Source organism: Populus trichocarpa, chromosome 9 (genome assembly GCF_000002775.5).
Source record: "Populus trichocarpa isolate Nisqually-1 chromosome 9, P.trichocarpa_v4.1, whole genome shotgun sequence".
Lineage (NCBI taxonomy): Eukaryota > Viridiplantae > Streptophyta > Magnoliopsida > Malpighiales > Salicaceae > Populus > Populus trichocarpa.
Genome location: NC_037293.2, coordinates 5,214,417 through 5,228,271, shown reverse-complemented (window position 1 = coordinate 5,228,271; position 13,855 = coordinate 5,214,417). Strand labels below are relative to the sequence as shown.

The following is a 13,855-nucleotide window of genomic DNA, read 5'->3' as shown; positions in this document are numbered from 1 at the left end:
TTCATTACTTTCCCAATTACACAGCCTAGGCTTTACAGGACATCAACAGAAAAATTCTGAGTGATGCAATGCAAATCAAGCTTGGAAGACAGAAGATTGTTTTGTGAAATTCCAATAACTCTATTAAATAAGAACAAGTAATTTGGTCAATTTATGACTTACAATCCCTGAGCATAATCTACCAATGACAGTTAGAAAGGGAGGGTTCAATACAAGTTCAGAACACAAAGGGGAGCTTAAGCTACCAGCTTAGGTACACCCTAGTCTAGCTCATCTTTCACCTACCTCCATAAAGGAACGGAGCTACTGCATGGATATTAACATCTGAAACCTATTCTTTAACATTTTACAGTACCTGATCCGTGAATCCCTATTGATTGTTAACCAATATAACGAGAAAACCTGTTGTGTGCTCGACTGCTTAGCTTGGGATACAATTAGTCAGTATCGCTATCTATATCTGGAAAGCTATACTCTTTGTATCCATCAATCTTGATTAACAACACTCCTTGGTTTTCTTCACTCCATTCAATACCTTCATTCTCCAGGAGTCTTGTGACCTACATTCATTAAACAGAAAAATACAGTATATTGTCAATGCAGGAGACCTAGATGATTCAGCAGGTAGCTTTTGCATGTCAGAAACTCGCTTTTCAGTTCTTCCATCCCAATATTTCCCAAAGTCAAATGTTGTCAAAGACGAAAGAAGAAAACTACAGAGGTAAAGTAGTACATTGTTTTTCCCATGTGACAAATCGACATGAGAATTACAAAGGCTAACCCATCATGTTACGGAATAAACAAGGCAATTGCTACCACATTAATCAGGAGCCAAACTAATACAAGACAAAAGGACATGGATTTTGTTTTGTAATTCATTGCCACATTCAGAACGTCAAACCTTGAAAACACAATTAACTAACTAACTTTCCAATGTAAGATAGCAAATTAGCTGGAAGTGGGATAGGAAGAGTCCATACCGCTTGTTTGACTTTTGACTTTCCCAGACCACGACTCCCACATCCTGTGATTACTCTGAGAGTTTGAATTGCTGGGACCAGACGACAAATATTCATCACACACAGCAAAATTGAATATCGAGGTAAGTCTGCATAGAAATAAGGAAGTGCAGGAAGATGCTTACAGCGCACATAAGTTCCAAATAGAAGATGAAGTTTCAAAACCCTCATTGCTTGTTTGACATGTTGCCCATGCAAATCAATTGTTATGACATTTGTTATGCCCTTGTTTCTGCAGAATACTAGCAAATCATGGTCGATATACAACAATAAATGTAGAGTTGGAAAAATAACGAATCATTTCATGCACAGACCTAGCTTTAAAGATATCCTGGCTTGCCTTTTTATCTGCCTCCTGCGCCAACTTAGTTTGTATCCTCCCCTGTCCAAATCAAAGATAGCAAGTCAACAATTTATGGCACAAATCTCACCAGTTAGATGTACATAAATATCCTGGGAATCTAAATTGTAACCCACCAACATAATTGCAAACACAGCCCAACAGCATTCAGACCCAGCCCACAAGTAAAATGAAAAAGGTGGGTGGTGTTTACAAAAGAAAAGTTGACAACCACAGCTTACTTGATGACCCTGTTTTGACAAATTTGTATGACATGCAAGACATGATTCTGTGCCTTTAACAAGCAAAAATTCAAAACCAAATGAAATAATGGAAAAAACAATTGCCAAAAAAAAAAAAATCAAACCAAAAGATTTATATAATTTAAAAGGAGATGCCATAGTAAATGCATCTTATAATGTTTTATCACAGATGTCACTAGAAATAAAAAACCATTAGAATTTTTTCAAAAAAAATTGGAAGATAGGCTAGGCAGTCCAACAATAATAGTACTCCTTATCACTTTCAAAGAAGTAATAAGTTGTCACTGGAAAGAGAGGGGGGATGGGGAAGACCTAAGATAACATGGGGGAAAGTGATATTTAAGGATCTAAAATCAAATTGGGATGGATTTGGTTTATGATCGAGCTAGATGACACAAACAAATCCATGTAGCAGACCCCAATTATTTAGGACTTTCTCCATGACCACTCAATTCATTTCATGCATCAGACACTATATGACTTTTTAGTTTACAAAAATAAGAACTCCTAATGGATAAACCAAGAAGAAGATGGAATATGGATGTTGACATTAAAATACAAATGCAAATATTCTTCCCTAAAGCAGCTGACTCACCTGATCTGAAAGGTAAGCTGCATACCCCCTCTCTCCCTTTGAATATGCTGCTGCAGCCTGAAGAAAAGTTCATCTTCCTTCAGAAACAGATTTTGTTATAAAAAAGGAGAGACCTAAATTCTTATATGGCATCTAATGTTGTGGAGCTTGTAAGTAGGAAATCTTCTTACTTTTTGATAGTATGAGGTCCTTGAATTCCAGTGTCGCTTTGCAGATTCTCTAAGAAGATGATATTCTTCACCATTGGCTACAATTCATAGAGAAGTAATGGTATAGAAAAAGGCCTGATGAAATTTAATCATCCACATATAACAAGACAGTTGTTTAAAGTTTTCTTTTTGTCAATTGCAGTTGTGCTGTCTGCAGAGTAGATTGATAAATTGCAAAATGGTAACAGAAGCAAATCAAAAGTGGATAAAGAAATGATTCTACAAAGCATGAGAACTACAAATAACATGAATAAAAATTAATAAAAATCAATGCCAAATACCATAGTTATTCTGCTGAGGAAGTGCATCAATAGATGGAAAGACATCAACAGCAGGCCCCAGTGATTGCATTTTCTTTACTACATTCCTCCAATTCATAGTGCTTGGTTCATGTTCAGAACTCATGGGAACATTGAACAAACATTCCAAAACCTTTTGAGGGAGATTTGACTCATTGCTTATTGGGGTAGTTGAAGATGGAGCTTCGAAACTAGTAAGGGCCTGATAATAATTCCTAAAAAGGGAAAAACAAGTAAGCTTCTGCATTAGGTGCCTTTTACAGTTGATCCAATGACAAGTTATCTGTTCAAGTGTGTCTGAATAAATGATTTCTCTTTAGCAATTTGTAATGATCCACATTCAACAATAGCAGATACATGCTCTATTGAGGTCAACAGTTTCAGAAGTCTTCAATTATCATCCTATCGTCTGGGAAGTGACGATTAACATTCTGCATGAGTTTGGCCCTCTCCTTTTCTTTCCTTTTTCATTATTTTGAGAAAAAGAAACAGTTACTCTCAGTTGCTGCTGGAAATCCTATGCTATAATTACATCCATGCTCTAGACATTGAATTTTGATTAATATTAAGCTTAAATTTCTAAATAAAAATGTGATGTATCTGATTAACATTAACATTAACATTAACATTAATAGAATGACTGAGTGCATCCAACAAAGACGTTTAAGGTTTTTTTATGGAAAAAGTTGAATCAACATTAAATGTAAGACACGATTGTTAAGAATGTTAGACAAGAATCGACAAAATATAAATGGAGGCTATGATCCACTGACAAGAGAAAAACACTTAATCTTCCATTTAAAAGGATAACTTTTCTACATCTTTTATCAGTTCTATTAATACTTGCAGTTAAAAGAAATGCAGTTTTTAATATAAAAAAAATATCACCAGATTAAAAACTAAAAGAAAACAAATTTAAGATGAGGGCCAGCAGAACAGAAGAGACCTCCAATCCTTCGAGCATAAAAAAAAATCCTCTGAAGACACCCTGAAGTGGTACACCATAAAGAAACGTTCTTTACCACCACAACAGTTTTACTATTACTAGCTAAAAGCTCAGGGAAAATTTGCAACAAGAGAAATGCTAGTAACACTCACTCTAGCATTCTCTATTAGACACTCAGCCAATTAAAATATACACATCACACTTCTTCATTCTAATAAAACTGGAAACTGCACATAGTAGATTCCTATGTTAACAAGCGATACAAACCCACATTGACTTTTAACCTTTTCCAAAATTTAAGTTATACTACCTAATTTTGTTCTAGTTTTCTCTCCTTCACCTTTTCTCTCTTAAAACTCCCTATAGCAGATTCCATTATTTTGGTTGATAATTAAATGTACCCTTTACCAACAACTTTGGAATCCTGTGAATTTGTTTACTGGGTTATTGCGGGATTTTGAAAAAAGTGTCCACGAATTTCTTTGATCTAGATTGAAATACATGTGTTTTTTTATGAAGAAGCTAATATTGGATTATTGCTGCAAGAAATTTGCTTGTAATATCACGATTTATGCATTTTCTGTTGGTAAAGTTGACAGATTATCAACCTCATTCGGGTCATTTATTTTCTGGGTTTTTATTCTCTTGGTCAAACAAATTTAACTTAAATGCATTTAGACAAGGACGATTCAATGTTTGATTTCTTTCATCTTGTATAACCTGCAATACTACTATTAATATAATTATCTCTATCTGGTTTACTTAAAAGAGCTCTTAGTTGTTCCAAAACAATAAGGAAACATGAGATAAATTATTTTTGCAAAGTTGAAGAGAAATCTAAAGTTGAAAGACAGATTCTAAAGTAAAAGTAGTGGTTTTGAGGACGAGACTTCATACTTCCAAAAATCATCTTGTTTACACTTTATTTAACCACAGTCAGTTACTAATTTTACAAGGGAAGAGAGGTGTGATGTGGATGTTTTAATTGGCCGAGTGTCTAATAGTGGGTGCTAGAGCAAGTGATGCTACACCTCTTGCAACAAAAAAGCCCAGAAAATGGTTGTCCCAACAGTTGTTTGTTACAACTTTAATCAAGAGAAATGCTATGATTATTCGGCACTCAAAGTGTAGTTCACCTTCACTCACATAAAAGTGGAACCAACATGTAATTATCATTTTTGTGGGTGAGAGAACAAGACATCAGGAGTACCAAACAATTCCTAGAAATACTACTATTGTGACTTAATAGTTACTCTTGAAATATGGCAAATATGGCCCAACACTCATATCCACACCTACCCACACATGCACAATATGCATATCAGAATATAAAAGGCAACTAGTTGAGCAATGGTGGTAACAACAATAACAACAGAATGGATTACCTGTAACCACAGCCCCAAACACTATCCTGAAGTTCACTTTCAGAAGAATGGGAAGTGCAATCAGAAGCCACATCAGTCGACTGTTGAAAAATTAAAATGATCACTATATATATATAGCGAAAACCAAAGCCACAAGTTTCCATATTTTGAAAAACAAATCATCACAATTAGAAATTTTTAATATGTATCATTTGCAATATTGTTTGATTAAACAAAATAACACAGGAAGACAACCAAAAAAAAATATACTTCATATCAGCTGTTGAATCCCTAGGCTATAATGCCCTAGATTTACCTCTTTGCAAAATACCACAGGGCAGCTAGAATGCTGAAAGAATATAACTAGGACTCTTTTCTAATAAAAAGGGCATGGTTAATATTTGGTTATTTGTTAACGGCTAGAACTGAACGTACATCAGTATTTAATTGGAATAGCATTGAAAATTCAGTGTGATTGTCATGAAAACTACACATTTAGAAGCCTGCATGCTAAATTAATGAAGACAATACAGGGACATAGAAAAAGAACAAAACAGAAGGATGGAGGTTACTGCATTTGTGAACAAATCACATAGAAGACACCTATAGAGATCAAAAAAACAAATGGGATAAGAATATTTCACAAATTACAAATGCACCATTGACAACCTCTTCTTACTTTCAGAATCAATCATCCTAGTGTAAAAGAAAGAAAGAAAAACCTCATCAAATTCCAATTCTAGCAGTAACCTTAAAAATAATCATGTCCTCAACAGAACTACTCTAGAAACAAACACCTACGAGCTTCTTATGACCTTGTGAGGTTCCAAAGATAATAATTAAGACCGAAAAGGCTAGGGAGAGAAATCAATTTTAAAGCACATAAACCAACCGAAAGTTCCCTTGAGGAAAGGAATCAGCAGTGTTACAGGAAATGTGGGTTAGCCAGCATTTCCAACAGAATAAACAACACATATGGTAACACTTACATTGTCACTGCGCTCAGCAAGAAATCTGGCATCTTCTTTATAGTTTACAGAATCTTTAACATGTCTACCACTTCTTGACTGTTCATGGGAGGAAGCTGATAAATCAAGCAACACATCCAACGCCTGAAGGATAACAAGCATATGAAAACATAATTCATATTTTAGAGAATCAGTGCTCCACAGACATAAAAGTAGAATAGCAAGTTGCAACAGCAACAAACTATCATTTCAATAACCAGCTCATTTTTAAGGAGATATGAACATTGGTAGATTATAACTATGATAACTCTGGGCTTCATGTGCTTTACTGCAACCAAATGTCAAAAGCATTGGTAGATTATTCAGAGAAGCATAATTATTTTCCCTCCGATATGAACATAGTATAGATGCTGAAGGCAATGGAAGTAATCCTGGTGTACAGAGTGGTGAAGGAAATGGAGATGGTACTTTCATAAGGAGTGATATTGGGAAGAAAAACTGACTCCAAATCTAAAAATATGAACAAAGTCCGAATTACAATTTCCTTACCTTTTCAACATCATATCCGCACTGACCTGCCAAATCAAGATCTCAAGTCAAGTGTTGTCCAACAATAACAAATTAATTATGAAATCCTTCCACTAACTAATAATAATAATAATAATGAGATCTGTATATACACGTACATCATGATTATATAGCCCGTTACCAACATGATTGAAATACACACACAAACTTATATAATAGATTTGAGACTACTCTAGTTGAGTAAAACGGTGGTACAAATAAATAACAAAAAAAGTCTTAAGTAAGAAAAACCATTAAAAACTGCAGTTGAGAACTAAGTTTAAATCAGTGAAACTAAAAACAACCTGAATACTAGCTTCTAGTACACTCCAAAGTTTCGCCTCCCAATCCCAACCCAAAACCCTCAAACTCTTTAACATTTAGCAGTCACCAATCAAAATATATGAACGCCAAGGGCAAACATTAAAAATACTCCCACGAGTAACCAGGATAAAACTCCCCAGTCCCACTTGTCAGTGGATAACTTTTACACCATCTACTTCTACTATCTTCGTATCCAATCAAAGCACATTAGGGAAGTACATTGAACACCAAAAATAATTCATACCAAATCCATACACACTCCTTTATCCCAAATTTTACTATGCGTTTCAATTTTTCACAAGAACATCAACCAACAAATCCATATTTACAGTTCACTTGACAGAAACTAATCATTCAACTAATTTTAAAAAAAAACTCTAGGGCTACAGACAAGAAAGGGTCAATACTTACAAAGAACATCTCTAACAACACCCATGCTGAGCTCACAATCATTACCAAGCATCGAACACAAAAACTGTTCCGCCTCTTCTTTCTCCACAACACCATTCCCAAAGTCCTTTGCTTTCATAGAATCCCTTCTCGGGCTGGCCTTAACATACTCCTTCCCTAAAACCGTCGAGACCGTCCCCGTAACCGCCAAAACTCTCTTCTGCTTGTTCCCTCCTCGAAACCCTTTCCTATTCACCAAATTCCCCTCCAAAAACCCATCCCTTGAAGCCGAACTCGAACCCGCACTACTACTCGAGCTCGAACCCAAACCAAAACCCGATAACCCACTCGAAAAGGAACTTGTCGATGGATCCTCACTATTTTCCATGAAATTCTCCAAAATCTGCGCCGCTTTGTTAATATCTCCCTTCGCTTCCCTATAAGCCTCTTCGGCTTCTTCTACAGAGATCGAGTCAAATGCTTCCATTAAAGCCTCAACTACTTTGGTTCCTTCCTGTCTCTGCTCCGGATTTTGTTGCCGTTGCGATTGTTGACCCTGACCTCCGTCAAGTGAGATGGGTTTAGAGGCACGTGAAGCGGATCGCTTCTTCTTCTTCTTATTGTGTTGTTGCATCATATCCTAGGGTTTCGAGATTGAAATTAGGAGTAGATTTAAGAGAGATTGGCGATTTTGATTATTTGGGAGCCCTAGATCATGGGAGGAGAGAAGGGGGGTTTCGGGCGAGAAGATAAAGAAGAGGTTCACTGAAAATAACCGCAGTAAGAGTGGGGGGGGAAGGTGGAGGTTGAGGGAAAAATCAAGTCGGTTATAGAGGCATGGCATTAGCATCACAGAATCTCTGCTACAGCGCGTTTTCTTAGGGTCTGTTTCTTTTAAAAAGGCTGCGTTTTGACCTCACGCTCTTGAAACAGGTCCTTGAACACACGCTCAATTATTGTCTTGTCTCCTTTTCTTTTATGGATTTCTTTACCTTTTCTCCTGCTTTAATTTTTTTCTTTTCTTTATGTAAGTTGGATTTTGAGTTGAGTGTGTTGTAGGTGATGTGAATAAGAAATGTTTATTTTTTATTTTAAAAGTGTTTTTGAAAAAAAAAAAAAAAAATTATTTTTTTTATTTTAAATTAATATTTTTTTATTTTTTTATATTTTAATATGTTAATATCAAAAATAATTTTTTAAAAATAAAAAAAATATTATTTTAATATATTTTTAAATAAAAAATATTTTAAAAATAACTACAACCATATTCTTTATTCTTTACAAGATGACCGTGGTGTGCCTCCTCCACTTTTATGGTTTTTGAGAATAACCAAAATCGCAAACATTCGATTATGAATTCCACATTACTTTAATCATAATCATTCATTATCTATTTTATTATTCTTGTTTTTTAACATGTTTTTTAAAATATTTTTTAAATGATTTTACAAAAACATCTGTTATGTTTATTTTTTTATTTGAAATTAAGTTTAGATGTGTTTAAAAATATGTTTAACTTGAAAAAATATTAGCCTAATTTTTATTATAGTACTTTTTGATAGGTTCCATGTATTTATATTAAAAAAAAACATTTATATATATATATATATATTTTTAATCTAAAAATACTTTTTAAAAGTATTGTACAATACACACAAAAGAAAATCCATTAAAAATTAATAAAAGTATTGTGACATGGAGTGCTTCGGATTAACAATATTTATGGGACCATTAAAGTTGGCAACAACCCAAAGATAATAATTTATTACTTTTACTTGAAAAATTATTAAATTTAGATGTTATTGTTTATTTTTTTTATTTGAAATTGAGTTTAAATGTGTTTTAAAAGTATTTTTTTTAATTTCCAAAGCATCAAATTAATATTTTTTAATAAATTTTATATACTAATATTAAAGACAAAAAAAATACTTTAATATATTAGAAAAAAAACATTTTTGGAAAGTAAAGACACCCTAAAAGGTAAAGATAAAGCTCATTGAAAGATAATGAAAGGATTGTTGTGACATGTTATCGATGCCACATCTAGTGCTTCGGAATAACAATATTTATGGGACCATTACAATTGGCAACAACCCAAAGGATGTTGATTTGAGAGAAGCAGATCTCCACAACGTGGCCATCTCTTTCCGCCGACAGCTTCAAAGACATAACAAAGCTGGACCAGTTAGTTTACCACTACACGGATCAAGGACGAACCTTGGATTGCAGGAGCACTAGTTTTAAACCTAGGAAAACTCGAACTACATTTCTGGTGCAAGATGATCCAGTGTTCAAAGTTCCAAACTTTAACACCGCCTGATGACCCAAAATTGGAAAATCGTCGTGCCGTATCAACGGAGACAAGAAAAATAGCCTTACATGCTGCTCCGCTATACAGAAAGAGACTACCCAGCAAGTACAGTATATAGAAACTTTCACCGGTAGGTTTTATTACTTTACGGGCACTAACAGCTTTTATTTGGATTGCTCTTCTAATATCAGGCCAAATGAGAAACAACAGGCGCTCAGTTGTAAAAGAGATATCTATGCTAGCCGATTTATTAGATTACAACAAAAGAACAACGTGAAGGGGAAGAGCAGTTTCGTGCCCCATCCACTTCATGGTTTTCCCTCAACTGTTTGAATTGGTTCTTCATACACAGAGTTAACCAATAATTTAGCCTGCGCCGTGTAATGTGGAATAGGAGTCTGCTCCGTCTCCTTGGGAGAATTTGATGGAGTCCATGGACGAGCTTGACTGGAACATGGGGGTATTAATTTTGCTGAACCAAGGGAAGCGTGGAACTGTTCATGCCCAACTGGCTTCAAGAAATCCAGCTCATTATCACTTCTCTCACAATGCAGACACTGCATTTTCCTTCTCTGCACCTCATCCTTCACTCTCTAGAAAGAGAAAACAGAAGGAAATAAAAATCCTCAACAAAACATACCCAGCTTATTGCAAATAGAGATCGAAGATATGGCAGAATAGTGGCGAAAGTTCATGCAATTCATTTTGTAGCATTGAAAATATTTATATTTTCCTACTGTGGTTCTTTCATTTCAAGTGAGAGTGGTTCTTTCATTTCAAGTGAGAGGGGGGGGGGGGTTGTTGTGGACAAGGAAGAGCCTATGACTACCACCACACCAAAATTTCTACGATACCCCACACTATCTCTGCCTTCCCAAAATTTAGAAAATTAATTGCCGTGGTTTCTGATCCAAAACATCCACCCTGTTTAGAAAGCTATTAGCTTAACTGCCAGTAAAAAAGTTCAAAAGAAGCAGATTCCTAGAAACCAACCACGTCTGTCATGCATATTGGGAAGAGTCATGTCATAATCACAAAATTTCATGTATACTTGAAAGAACAACCATTTCATTTCAAAAGCAAATAATATAAAGAGCAGAAGAAATGCTCTTAACTAAGATTCCAATGGTCAAGCAGGAATGAAGTTTAAGAATACTGTAGTAACATGCCTGATGAGACTGTTACTTTCTTTTAGAGACTGGTTCTAGATTATTACTGGCAAATTATTAGAATCATTGTCTTTATGCCAAAAACTGCTACTACTGTTAATCTACTCATCTTTCAATAGGTGCATAACAAATCTTCGAATCAATTAGATAACAATAATCAACTTGTATGTAAGCCAAATTATCACCATACGCTAAAATGTCATAACACAAAATCAAACACAAAAAGTGTCTGATTCTCTAGCATTCTGATATAACCATCATCTTTCAAGTAACTTGATGATCTACCCAAGAAGAACCAAGTTCGTGCATTGCATCATGTATTTTTAAAAAAGCTACCATCCCTTTCCATATCTACAATCTATTTTTTTTTATCATTAAGGTGTCCGGGCCAACTTGCGCGCATCTCGACTAATCCCACGGGCCCTGAAGTTAACGACCATGTAAGCCTCCAGTGACCCTGAAAGGACTCGAACTCGTGACCATTAGGGAGCAAACCCCAGGCTTGATCAGTTTAGCTACCCTTCAGGGTTCCATATCTACAATCTATTGATACTAAAAGTGATGGCTTCAGTCTGCAGTCTGCCCTACTGAATTATATGGAATTTGGGGTCCAGCTATAAGCTAAGATTCTTATAAAAAACTTTTGAAAGAACCCACATTTATTCTCTGCAAAAGATTTCAAAGGCAATGATTTCTCAACAAAAGATAGCTGTTCACAAATTCCCTCTCCAGCATCATGCAGCCAATGCTCGTTCCGAAAATTCACACCGTAAATTACATTTGACAATTCAATAGCAACTTATCCCACTCATTTATGATTTTCAAAAGTGATTTTTGTTTCCAACTTTCTCATAACAATATCAAACAACTTCCAATCAAAAGATATATTCCACAACAAAGCAAATGCATCAACCAGCAACTAGAGCATCAAAACAAACTCCCATAGCAACAAAAACAGTAGAAAAGTTAGGAAACAAACCTGCAACAATCTTGAATCAAACTTAGGCAATCCAATTTGTTCAACAGTGAGAGAACCAAACAAGTTCCCCAACAAAGCAGCATCAGGCACAGCCAAACCTTGAACCAACCCCGCCACAAACCCGCCTAAAAAACTATCCCCTGCACCGGTCGGATCCTCTTGATTCGCCGAAAAGGGTGAAATCCTCAACTCCCCGTCTTTCCAATACACTTTACAACCATCTTTCCCAGTGGTCACCACCACACAACACCACTTCCTCACCTCCTCCACATCCATAAACACCGCCTCCTCCGATGACGCCTTCAAAACCCCAATTCGCGGCAACATCGAATAAAATTCCGTCTCCTCTAACTTTACAAGCTTAACAGTACCATCAACACTATCAAACACCCTGATTAATGCTTGAATATCAACAAAAACAGCATCACAAATCTCAATCATCCTCTCAAGCGTCTCGGGAAGTATTTCCCCGCCAACACCAACTGCCATTCCAAAATTGGACCTCACATCAGGAAGATCCGATGGCCGAATCGGGTCACAAGCACAGACCCGTTTCAAGACCCGATCTTGATGACCATTCTCAAGAATACCTAGATCAAAATAAGCATGAAAAACAGTAGTTTTTGAAGTGGGTATGACAATTGGGGTATAATCAACCGGGTATTTAAAATCTTCCCCAACTTTTGAAACTAAATTACAAGGAATCGACATTCCATTGACAACATTGGAAATGAAAGAGGCTGCACCACCAAGTGATTCGGCTTTGACGGTGTCGTCTTGGATCAAAACATCGTGGCAGTAATTGCCCACAATCAAAACACGGGTTTGCTGCTGTTGGGGTTTGTGGGCTGCTGCTGCTGTTGCTACCATTGTCGTGAAGTTGATGTAATTGTTGATGGTCTGCAGGTCATAAGTGAGAGAGAGCTAAACTAGGAAAGATCATGAGAAATGAAGGAGTGAGACAAAAATGGGGTGCTTTGGTTATGTGTCGAAAGAAAGAGGACGCGCGCCAAACATAGAAGAGAGATATCGCTGTCTGTTTATTTTGGTGGGAGGCGAGGATGGAACTCTTTGTCTTGAAGCGCTCAAATATTGAAAGGTATTGATGCAGGGTGGATGATGATGGTGTTATTATTAAATTCTAGTGGGATATTGAGAATTGTGTTCACTCTCGATAAAAATTTCCTCCTCTATATTTTTAATTTTATTTTATTTTTCTTTTAATTGGGGGTGTTTGGAATCTTGATTATATCTTGAAAATTTTGATTTTTTTAAGTTTTAAATTAATTTTTTTATACTTTTTTATTATTTTGATGTGCTAATATAAAAAATAAATTTAAAAAAATAAAAAAATATTACTTTTATATATTTATAAATAAAAATTATTTAAAAAAAATAATATTTAACACACTCCAAGCAACAACAAAACTAGTATCTAATAAATTTTATTAATTTTTTAATGCATATACCATAATAATGTAATAATATAAAAGACACATCTTTACAAGTTTGTGTCTCGAAAAAGTTTTTAAGTTTGTTTTGTGATTTAGAAAGTGCTAGTAAATTAGATAAAGATGTACTGGATAGATATATTATTTTTTTGAAATTATTTAATATATTTTCAAACAGTATAAAAATTATTGTTTATTATGTATAAGACAAATGTTTTTATTCCATAAAAAAGAATAGAATAAGATTGATCAATTCTATACAACTACAAAACGTTACATGGGTTATATTTTTTTATTTTTTTTAATTAATATGAGTGTTCGGGTCAATTTGCACGTACCTCGACTAATCTTATGGGCCCTAAAGTTAACGACTATATAAATCTTTAATGGACCTGAGATTTGTGAGACTCAAACCAATAATCTTTAAAGAATAAATTTAGAAATTGACCAGTTAAATTATACCCCTCGTGATTATATTTTTTTCGTTTCTTCATTTCTCTCTTTATTGCCGGCAAAAAGAGAGAATCATTTTAAGATAAAACACTATACCTAAAAGAAATCTAGGGTATCTTCTTTTCTACATGCAAACCAGAATCCACCGCAAGTAAATCAACGTACGCTTTCTTCTTCTTTTCTCCTAATTTATTTGATAAAAGCCGTA

At 35.0% G+C, this 13,855-nt stretch overlaps 2 protein-coding genes across 4 annotated transcripts; both read right to left on the bottom strand.

The window, feature by feature from the left end:
* Positions 1 to 96: 96 nt before the first annotated feature.
* On the bottom strand, positions 97 to 8,172 carry LOC7468560 (SMR domain-containing protein At5g58720). Of its 2 annotated transcripts, XM_002314066.4 has the most exons (11): positions 7,306 to 8,168; positions 6,553 to 6,578; positions 6,025 to 6,147; positions 5,057 to 5,136; positions 2,708 to 2,940; positions 2,388 to 2,464; positions 2,218 to 2,274; positions 1,334 to 1,401; positions 1,145 to 1,251; positions 981 to 1,051; positions 97 to 560 (listed from the first exon to the last, which is right to left on the bottom strand). In XM_002314066.4, exons 1-11 carry the CDS (start codon positions 7,919 to 7,921, stop codon positions 438 to 440), a joined length of 1,581 nt encoding a protein of 526 aa, XP_002314102.4. In that variant the 5' UTR covers positions 7,922 to 8,168; the 3' UTR covers positions 97 to 437. The 2 variants fall into 2 exon arrangements, 1 of the variants encoding a protein (XP_002314102.4); XR_008060060.1 differs by lacking the exon at positions 97 to 560 and having other exon boundaries at positions 2,218 to 2,294; positions 7,306 to 8,172.
* Positions 8,173 to 9,265: 1,093 nt separating this feature from the next.
* Positions 9,266 to 12,850, bottom strand: LOC7468561 (inositol 3-kinase). Of its 2 annotated transcripts, none has more exons than XM_002314067.4 (2): positions 11,744 to 12,843; positions 9,266 to 10,188 (listed from the first exon to the last, which is right to left on the bottom strand). In XM_002314067.4, exons 1-2 carry the CDS (start codon positions 12,611 to 12,613, stop codon positions 9,904 to 9,906), a joined length of 1,155 nt encoding a protein of 384 aa, XP_002314103.2. In that variant the 5' UTR covers positions 12,614 to 12,843; the 3' UTR covers positions 9,266 to 9,903. The 2 variants fall into 2 exon arrangements, with proteins under 2 accessions (XP_002314103.2, XP_024464931.1); XM_024609163.2 differs by lacking the exon at positions 9,266 to 10,188 and adding an exon at positions 10,277 to 10,519 and having other exon boundaries at positions 11,744 to 12,850.
* Between the last annotated feature and the right edge of the window lie 1,005 nt (positions 12,851 to 13,855).